The sequence below is a fragment of the Xylocopa sonorina genome, chromosome 11, assembly GCF_050948175.1.
Source record: "Xylocopa sonorina isolate GNS202 chromosome 11, iyXylSono1_principal, whole genome shotgun sequence".
NCBI lineage: Eukaryota > Metazoa > Arthropoda > Insecta > Hymenoptera > Apidae > Xylocopa > Xylocopa sonorina.
This window is the reverse complement of record NC_135203.1, coordinates 710,075-720,847: the sequence shown is the minus strand read 5'-3', so window position 1 is coordinate 720,847 and position 10,773 is coordinate 710,075. Positions and strand designations below refer to the sequence as shown.

The 10,773-nt window shown below is 41.4% G+C and overlaps 1 protein-coding gene across 1 annotated transcript; it reads right to left on the bottom strand.

Moving 5' to 3' along the window:
• Positions 1-3,539: 3,539 nt before the first annotated feature.
• LOC143429051 (uncharacterized) lies at positions 3,540-10,520 on the bottom strand. Its single transcript, XM_076904428.1, has 3 exons — positions 10,355-10,520; positions 4,274-5,446; positions 3,540-3,979 (listed from the first exon to the last, which is right to left on the bottom strand). The coding sequence occupies exons 1-3, from the start codon at positions 10,518-10,520 to the stop codon at positions 3,540-3,542; spliced, it is 1,779 nt and encodes a 592-aa protein (XP_076760543.1).
• Positions 10,521-10,773: the final 253 nt, after the last annotated feature.

Sequence of the window (10,773 nt, the reverse complement as noted above, 5' to 3'; positions counted from 1 at the left end):
AAGGTAACAAAAATGAAAACGAATAACGTCGTTACAGCTAGAAAATTTACGCTTACGGTTACAATAGCCTTTCTAAGAACATGAAAAAATAATCAAATGTATTTACAGGTTAACAACCAATCTAGTCTTATAGAGTACAAGAGAGACAAGCGTTAGGCAAGTCTATTTCTGACTTTCTCGTTTAAAATATACATATATATTTACAAGGAACGTACGCGATCTCGATCAATCTTATCCACGCAAATCGATCGTTCGATTTCAGACAGATTTCATGCATCGGGTCGTATTTTATGCCTAGTGTACGTCACTGGTATGCTCGATCGAGAATCGATATATATCTCTCTTTTGAACAGATTAAGCGAGGAAACGGATAGACGCAACGGCACGTCGGTGATATCAAAGTGCTCTTTTTTTTGTTTCCCTTTTTCCCCTCTCGTTCCTTTCGTATCTTACTAATTTAACTGTTTGCGCCCGAGAGGCGATTCCCAGTCGGCACGGTGTTCTACACGGCAACTCGAGTTTCTCATCGATTGATTTCAGCTTTCTGAAAATGGATCTCAGAAACGAAACCGAAGTTAGCTCGAGCGAAGATTTGATTCGGATTTGTTTCGTGAAGAAATCAGTGTTAACCGTTTGAGTGGAAATAGTCAATAGAAAATTCCCATTTCAGTCAGAAGAATGGCACAGCAACGATAATGGGAGATTCTCCACTGATAAGTTGAATTAGTTACCTGTAAATAAATCATCTCGAGTCGCAACTTCGACCGACCGAAAAATCTTGTCGAGCGCAAACGGTTGAATCGCTAAAGCTCGTTTTCCTCCCGCGTCTGATAAGCGCACTACTCGTCACCGATTACACGAGTACGGAACAGTTTGGTTCGATCGATCCCTAATTTCTCTAATTCACAAAAAATCTCTTTGTACCAAAATATTTCTACGGTCATTATAAAAAACGCGTCCGACTTAAAAGCAACAGCGACACGACCAATTAAATTAATAATATCTCACTTCAACTATTACACAAGACTTAAGTCCTTCCTCTTAGTGCAACCTAAGATAAAACAGTACAATTCAAGCGTAGCTCGTTGGCTAGACTCCATCTTCTTTTATTATCATGTTGCCTTTCACATTCGTCTATGGTTTTCGACATTCGGCAGAAAACCCACGACATTCCCTTCGTCACTTTTCATCGAGACGCGTATGTAGCCTTGAGCGGAGGACTCTAAATTAATATCACAACCTGGAGTGCTTTAAACACTCTGTACGGGACAAGAAACGAGCGACGAACAATTCGGCTATTCCAAACATCTGACTACGAACGATTAACGAGTAATTAACATTTTTTCTGTGACGTTGCTTGTTTTAAGTAGTAAACAAATAATAGATGAGAAACAAGTATAAACTTAGAATTATTCTTATAATAATTATTGCACAAATATAGAATCTAATAAAATATAAAATATAAAACAGTATATTGTAAAAACAAGCGTGATGATATATTGATATTAACATTAACATGTTTGTTAGCAATTGCATGAATATGTTTAATCGATGAATAATTTAAATATTAGTAAATATAAAACCAATTTAATTAAAAAAAATAAAATTAATTAATTAAACTGAAATTAAATTATTTATCGTTGAAACGGTTGCTTCAAACATTCTGCACGAGGCGAAATATAAAGGGCGACGAATTTTAATGGTGGAATCAAATTAAAATTTAGTTATTTAAACCTTCCGACTAGAACGATTAAACGATTAACATTGCTTTTTAAGCGGTAAATAAAGAAAATTAGAAGAGGATGGTCTATAATTCAAAGGAGAAGAACGAGCGACCCTTTCGCCACCAGAGTGGTCATTTCTGCGTGCAACAGGTGGTCCAGTTTACGTGAAATGTTGATGAAAACCTTCGAGGTGTACTAACCCCCTCTCTGTCGCCTCCGTTGTCGTCGGATGTTTGGGAAAGGGACACAGCGAGGAAATCGCGCTTGAACGGAAACCTTTCGCGAAACAAACATCGAGAAAATACTTTATCAAGAAGAAATTACAGAGTTCCAGTGAGAATTGATTGGAGTGAGAAGAATCGAAGAAGAAATAACAGAGCTTTTTCTTTTAGGAGAGTTACCACCATTTTGAATTACGTTTATGCCAGAGAAAAAGTAAAATATCTTCTCGACCAAGTAATTGATTATACGACGTCAAATTCCAGAAGAAAAATCTTCTGATTTTAAAAAGAACGCCGCCACGTTGACAAAAGTGAACACGTCCATCGTTTTCATCGGACCTGCAGAATCGAGTTGACCCGGTTTCCACCGATCGTCCGCGATCCGAAATGAGTTTTACTCAGAAATTGATGGTCCCTCGATAGTATCGCGTCGATCCCTTCCGCCTCTCTGAAACCTATTCCGGACTTCTTGATCGGAGGAGCGCCGTTTCGTTTCCCTTGATGCCTCGCGAATATCGATTCCGCCGGACGACGTTCCGTCGAGCGTTCAGGGACGAAAGGAATGCCGTTTGACTCGCATCGCGCACGATCGATGCGAAGAAACCCGCGTCCTCGACGACATATCGTGCCTTCTTCTCTATTCGTGATCCTTCATCTGTGCAAACGCGGCCCCTTAAACGTTTATCGATCCCGTACGAGAAATCGAACGAGAGTTTCAAACGTTCATCTAATTACATCGCCCACATATCGGTGTCCGAGTTTCACGCGAATTTCACCTTTCAAAGTGGTCTTTTCGCGCATGTTTCTTTTCTTTGTTCCTGGTCAGTTTCACGTTCAAGATCGGTCGCTTACCCTACGCCGACATTCGATGATGGTAGAGAATTACTTAAAGTTCTTTCCTCTTTTTTTCTTCTTTTGCAAATTCTATGGAGAATATTGAATGAGAAGGAACGGAATCGCCGTCATCGTTCCACCTGTCAAATTCCACAGGAATTTCAATTGACTAACTGACGTCGACGTGGGACTAATTTGCGCCTGTCCGATTGCTGACAACGTGTCGCTAACTGGAACCGAAAAGTTTCTTATTATTTACTTTAAGATTGTATGTAATTGCATTCGTATAAACATTCACACTCTATCTTTTGAACCGTCACATTGAAAATGGCTTCTATTTCGCTGGTCATTATGTAAATATGAACGTATTTAAATAGCAATTGATCAAAGAATTAATTATTTTTCGACTTACAATGAGTCTATAATGGGATAGATTTAATACTGTGTTCATTCTGCTTTATATTGTCTGTTTGTTAACAGATTAAGGACCGTTAAGAAATCTTTGAGACATATGCGCGGGACCGCACGTTTTTAGGCAAACTTGCACGTTACTAATATAAAATCGCCGTAACTTTTTTATTTATGGTGGGGCGTGAAACATGAGAAAACTCGTGTGCTGTCCTTAATGTGTTAACTCAACTAACTAACTAATCTTACCTAAATTGACCGTTTAATATTTTTATACTAACCATAAAGTACTGGGACTTACCTAATGGCGGTCGGCGATACTAGCGCCACGAGTGTCTTAACTCGAGTGAGCCTATTGGAGCGCGTCGAGGTCGTTGTTGGGCTCCTCGTTCTCCCTTTGGCAAGCGGACTCCAGGTGTTTGTTCAGATAGGATTTGAGCGCAAACGACTTGTGGCACTTGTGGCACTCGTAGTTCTTGTCCGCGGAATGCGTTTGCATATGGGCGCGTAGATTCGACCGGTCGGCGAAAGCTTTGCCGCAGTGCGCGCACCCGTACGGTTTCTCGCCCGTATGACTTCTCAGGTGGCCTTGGAGGAGCCAAGGGCGCGAGAACATCTTCCCGCAGACGCCGCAGCTGTGCGTCAACTTGTGGGTAAGCACGTGCATCGCCAGGGCCGGCATGCTCACGTACGCTTTCCCACAGTGAATGCACTTTTTAGCCGATTGCGAGTCGATGCTGCGGTGCGTCTGCTTGTGCCGCGACAGGTTCGACGAGGTCGCGTATTGCTTACCTAAAAAGAAACGACTCTATAGAAGTCTATAGAAACTCTATAGAAGTTCAGTATGAGATGTAGTATATTAACCATTTGCACTTGACGTCCAGTCAGTTACCAGCATTAGGAAATTAAGGATTCACGGAAATTGAAGAATTTTCAAAGAGGCTAATGCCTCCCAATAACAGAAATGCTGCGGTGGAATAAGTTTATCCCCCGCAATCACTAATCAATGCCTCCTAAGAGGGGACCCCCGAGTGCAAATGGCTAAAATTTGGAAACAGAAACATCGCGGATGAATAAAAAATTTACCACATTCGCAGCAGACGTATCGACCAATCTTGGAGGTCTCAGGCGCTTCAATCAGTTCAGCTTCTAGTGTTTTCTGATTGGATATCACCTTCCTATTCTTCGACCGCCCATCAGACACCAATAAAGTATCGTACGTGTAACTCGCTGGCTTCACTTCTGCCTGCTCGAGCACAGTCTGCACCTCTTTGTCCTTCTGATTGGGTTGGGAATTCGGATTGTTGTTCTCGATGTCGCTGCTGCACTCGGAAGCTGGTGGCGTCAATGGCGGCGCAGCTTCTATCGTTTGATGCGGTTGCTGCTGTTGTGGCGGTGGTTGAGGTTGCTGCTGGGCGACGATGGACGTGCACGGGATGGACGGCCCGCTGTACGTGAGAAGAATCTCCTGGACAGGCGACAAAGGGATGAATACGCTTCCTGCTTGTTGAACTATCGTCGCGCTGGGCTCGTAGATGATGCTCGCTGCGGATGGTTGGTGTTGCTGATGGTGCGCGTACACCGTGGAGCTCGCCAAGTCGATGGTGTTCACTTGGTAGATGGGTTGGTCCGGTTGGTACACCGTCATTTCTTGGATGTCTGTTGCAGGAGATTCGACGACGCTCTGTGGTCCAATGGCGACACTTGGCGGTGGGAGCGGCGGCAGCGACCTCGAGAGCTCCAATAAATCGTGGGCAGCTTCCGTTTCGGCCGCCGAACGGTCTTTGAACATCGAGGACACGTAATTGGTGATCACAATGCTGTTGCTGGACCCAATTATCGAATCGGACGCGGAACCATCCGTGATTTCTTCTATGTGGAATGTCGTTACGGCACTGGAGGGAGACGATGGTTCTCTCGGAGGCGATTCATCGAGCGCGTTCACGCGTTGCTGGAGATCCACGCGGGTTGCTCTGGACGGTGATCTCGGAGCCGTGAAAGACAACGTGGACGTCGCGATCGTTCCATTTTCGGCGTTCAGGCTGATCAACTCTGCGATCGGAACAGCTGCGGTGGTGCAAGCGATTGCCGACGTCGTCTCCGTTCGAGGCGTCGCAGTAGATTCCGTTGCTGGTGTTGCTGCGTTCTTCGTCGTGTCCGTATCATTTCGCTCGTTTACCTTCTCCTTGGAGACGTCCTGTTCAGGCGTCTTCGTTCTCGTCGCTACCGACGGCTCTTCAGGCTGCGCGCTCAAGTACTCTATGCGATAGAGGAAACTTTCGTACTTAAAATGCAACGCAAACGCAACGTCGTTCTGGGTTGCTCGGAAATACACATTAACAATAAATAAATATATATGACTCGTCGAAAGCCTCGACTTTTCAAGTAATTTCCTTAGGGTGACATAGATTTAAGATATTCCATCTGTCCGAATATAAGAGTCCCACTTTGAAAGACATTAACCCATTTGTTACCAAATTTGTTTTCTTTACACTTTACGTTCTATCATTTGCAGATTAGCTTTTCAAATATTAATACGATAGATTTTAATTAAGAAATTATTTCAAAATATCAGTTTCAGTTATATGTGTACGTATATGAATACGTATAAAGGAATATTCTCAAATGGGAACAATGGGAACAATTCGGATTTGAATAAATATAAATATAAATAGAGTTTATAGTCCTTTAGATATCGTCTTATAGCACATATCAGAAATTTTATAGAAAAGGTATTGAATCTCCAAGAGAAATTATATGACATCTGTGAAATACATTCAAAATACTATATCATTACAGATTAAAATTCTTCAAGCTTCTAGCGCTGAACTCAACATATTCTGCAAGATATACAATTATTTCTAGCTGTTTCCAGTTGGGAATATTGACTACAAATTAGTTAAATTAAAAACAAATTAATAATTGTACTAACCATTGTAAAAAGAATATCGGCAATTTGGATGCTCTTCTTGGTTTTCCCTATTTTCAAATTGTTCCTTTACAATTTTTATGAAGCTTCTCTGATAATAAATTATACTGATCTTTCCGTACTAAGTTGTTCTTTCGCGGTTTTCCAAATTCTTTAAGCCGATTGTTTACTTTAAATGCTTTGGCAACTGAACTGATCGCACCATGACTCGGTTTACCTCCTTTTAACTGTTGAAATAAAGCTTGGGAAATTCTGTTTTTTTCGTCGCAGCTCAAACTTTTTCCACGTATTGCAGAATTATTAGTTTTTGTACTTTGATTTGCACTTTTCTTTTCAAAGTTGTAATGAAATTTTACTACTTAACTCTTTGAGGCACGAAATTTTCGAAAATAAACGGACCCACGTTATAGACGAAAGAAACTTTATTCTTTAAAAATTAAACAAAAGTGGTTTCTTTTTGTCAATAAAGGAATGGAATAATAAAAAATAAAGTTAAATGTTTGTGCAAATAATTTTCAAGGTGGTAGACAAATTAAATTATGTATCAAAAAGGTGGGACTACTTTTAACATCGCTATGCTTCAAAATGTTAAGTAACAGTCGCTCTATGCTACGAAGTGGTTTTGCGCTTAAATTCATTTGTTTGAAATTCCACATCTGAAACTGACATTTATTTCACATTTTCAAACAACCATAAACAATGGTTTATCACAGAAGTCTTTATTTTTCTACTTCTAATACATAATTTTTCAAATGGGACTCGTATTTTGAGGGAAGGACAGAGGGAGTAAGTTGCTTCAATACAACGACAAGTAATTAAAATGGTACACTGTAGCTAGAGATGATTAACTTTTTGCTTTTTAAGCACATATTCTATGTTATGTGAAAGTAAATTCCGCGATCAAAAGTCCTGCCATTAATTCAAACGCTTCGAATTGAAACGAGGGGAAAGTAGTGCGCAAAATCGAATAAATGCAGCTACTTTCCTTTCTGTGCAATAAAAGGAAGGGAGCCAAGAAAAAAAGGACCGGTAAAGAGCAGAAATGGCCAATTGCATCCGCGACGAGGCGGTATTAACGAGACACCAGACGTGCGCCAGTGGTGCGTAACACGATTCCTTAATCTGACTTTTTAATCGAGATTCGACGAATGCGAGGAGGAAAGCGCGGGGTTTTGTTGTCGACGTGTCAACGAAGCAGCGTCGAACCTCGTCGACGAGGCGGCGGAGAGAGAAACGGAAACGAGGACCGGGGATTATGCCGGTGAGCAGGTTAGAAACGAGGTCAGACGGGACCAGTGGATGGTCGATGAAAGTCTACGAGCGGGCGGATATAAAATTCCACGATAACTCGTTTATGAAACTGCGCGTTTCGAACTACGCGACGCTCCCTTCTTCCTCGAATCGGATCTTGATTTGCTCGCGTGCTCTTTTCCTCGGACACCTCTCCTGGGAGAAGTTCCCTCGATTACCACGACAATGTGACGATCTTCTAATTCTCGCGACTCGACTTTTCACCAACTTCCCGCCACTTCTGGAGAACAGCTCTCGAAGAGTAATCGATGATCGTCCAGCGTGGCAAAGATTTTTAATTGATAGACAGATTCTAATTGATAGACAACATACTTAACCTCCAAAACCGAAGAGACAGGAGGCGCTAAACAGACGTTTCGTACTTTCAACTTTCTTTTCCTCTTTTTATGAATTTTCCTCTTCTTTTCGCCACCGAATTTAGGGTGTGACGTACTGCTGACGTACTGTGACGTACTTTAAAAAAAAGGAGTCTTTCTTCGGTTTCCGAGGAGTTTACAATTATCGCCCCACGCCTTACACACGTACGCGATTATATATGTTACATTTTCCTGTTGAAAAGAATTATCTTGTGGTCGTTGCTATTAGACCGTGGTCTCTTATTTAATTGACCACATTGCATTCCCAAAATGAAGAAATTTGGAAAATAATCCGCGTTAAATTCAATTTAATCCGAAGGATGTTCTTCGCGACTTTACAAGGAGAATCGTCGGCAGTTTGCATTCGATTGGCCTGGTTTTACATTCCCCCCCTCTCCCCCCCCCCCTTCCCGGTAGACTTCTGGTAAGGGTGTGCAGGTATTGTAACGAATCTTAAGTGCGGTCTTTGCGGCTCCATTAACGTCTTTGGCAAGTTTCGCATGACACTCTCTCGTTCGCTCGATTGCGGACGCGGTGCACAAACCTTTAGAAAACGGGACCGTCACTTCGGTCGGAGCTTGCCACCCGGAGTGACAATTCAGACAATTAATGTATCTTTGCCGCGACATTACAGCGACACCGTTCGAAATTCCCGCCGCGACGAATGTCATTATTTCTTTTCTCCGCGGACACCGTTCTATCTTCTTCCACTTTTATTATAAATTTCAATATTTAACATCGAAAAAATTTGCTATTCTGTTCTATAATATTTATATACGAATTCGCATTGTTTTTGTTTCCTCGACCATTTTCGATTTAATTCCATATAATTAATATGTGAAAATAATATTTCATCAAGAAAAATTTTCGAATTAATTTTCGAATTGAGATTTGGGCTGTTCGATATCGAAATAGTAGCGCGATACAGCACGATAAGGGGATAAAATAAGACCTAACCCTTTGCACACTGAAATATTTTTCGATTTTGTTGCCAAACGCTCGCAAAAGACCGGTAAAATTTCTTGACTGCTATTTTCTTCTAAACAATTTTACTTGTAAACAATTATATTAGAACTATTGGAAAATTCTGTGCGATAATAACATTTCAAGTTTCAACGGATATGCACAAGCTCATTTAAGACATATTCGAAGGGTTCGTTTATTACACGTTCGTGACTGAAAGGCTGTTTTCGTGATTAAGAAAGAGCAGAGCTAGCCTGGGAAATTTTCTCGCATCCATCGTGTTTTCTAAACCTAGCACCCTTCGATTCTCACTTGTTTTCTTTTCTCGCAAAATTAAAAAAAAAACAAAATTTCTTTTTTTCTATTTATTTACTGATTTCGAGTCGTATTCGAGAAAGGAGCGCAATGGGTTAACCAAGTTTTGCAAATGTTCGACAATTTCTCTTTGAAGTGCAGCTTTTGCGCGAGAAGTGGCGATTCATCGTGTCAGACGAGATGTTCAGAATGGGAAGAGAAATGGCCGTCGCGGTACCACGAATATCCAGGTTCGCCAAACAGTTTTAACAGCGCGAAGGGTAGAAAAAAAGTCGAACGTGGCACGTTTTTCGCGACCGGCCCTGGTATGCACAAGTTTCTCTTACCAGCGACGAAACACGCGAGCGCCATCACGAGAGGGACGATATATGGCTGGTGGGTGAATCAATACCGCGGACTTTTGGAACAAATAACAACATTCGCGTTAATTAAACGCTTAATAGCCGCGGCTAAAATATTAATCAACGTTCTTCATCGTGGCGAACGATACTCAATTCTGGATCCATCCGCGTAACCGTCTCGGCCGCGTTTCCATCTGTCCGCCTCGTAATCGATGCCGACTGTTCGGAAAGAAACGATCGGAATTCCAAGTTTTATCGGGAGTTTAATTGGTGAACGTGTTATTGTATCGGTGGAGGATATTCAGAATTTATCATTTTACTATTTAAATTCGAAAACCTGTAATACTTGTTTTGTAATGCGAAAGAATCCTACGAGGCATTTAGAAATTAATTGACAGATCACTAATTGATCTTGAAACACCAATGGACACAGTAGACAATCCGCACAGAAGAAAAAAATTTCCGTATATCAAGAATTATATGTTATTCAACCTCCAGATTATTTATAATTTCAATATCATCAATTTGAAATAGTATTTCTGTTAACGACTGTAGGAGAAATTAATTGTTGGTCAATTCAAGAACACAATTTTTGAGAATTGAGAATTTCTCACAAATCTTACATGTATACATTTAAGTGTTTATTGCTTCGGAAAAAGAATCAGTAAAAAAATAAATCACACCTCGTCTATGAAGAAATAATAGATAGAACACCAATTACCTTCTGCTGTCCATGTTATTCAAAATTAAGGAACATCAACGATCGCAAGGAATATCGACCACCGTCAATCGCTACCATTTGAGTGGTATTAACCACTGCAGATACCTCATAAGGCATCAAAACCTGAGTCATCTCTATTACTGGCATCATAAAGAATCATGCTCGACCATTAAATTACTTGTACAGGGGTCATAACCGAGGCGAGGGAACGGTTAGGAAGCCAGGGTGTACCTTGAGCAACAGGGGGTGCGACACTCCCTTCTATGGGTGAAACCGGGATCTGCATGGTGGTCGGCGATGGCGTGCTCCTTCCACGACCCCAGCTCTCGAATCCTCTGGCAACGTTGCTTATGTACTTGTTGCACAGGGCTTTCTTCACCATGTAACAACGCGGCATCTTGGCTGTTTCTTGCTCCTGTTGTTTTAATCGTCAAATCTTCTGGAAATCACAAGTTCCAGCTTCTCCCGTTCTTCTTCAGAGGTGTTCTTGCATCCATCACATTCAGAATTCAGGCCGTTTCTCTTGGTCCTGCAGATTTAATTTGAAAATATTCTGGAAATCGTTTCACGCTCCTCTTCAGAGGTGTTCTCGCATCGATCGCATTCAGAGTCTTTCGTCAGTTACTGCATCTGAGCTACTTCAACCGTTT

Coding starts and splice junctions, on each gene's coding strand:
- LOC143429051 (XM_076904428.1), bottom strand. CDS start 10,520: ATGCCGCGTTGTTACATGGTGAAGAAAGCCCTGTGCAACAAGTACATA. Junction 5,447..10,354: donor CGCACCCCCTGTTGCTCAAG/GTACACCCTGGC, acceptor TCTATCGCATAG/AGTACTTGAGCGCGCAGCCT. Junction 3,980..4,273: donor ATACGTCTGCTGCGAATGTG/GTAAATTTTTTA, acceptor GTTTCTTTTTAG/GTAAGCAATACGCGACCTCG.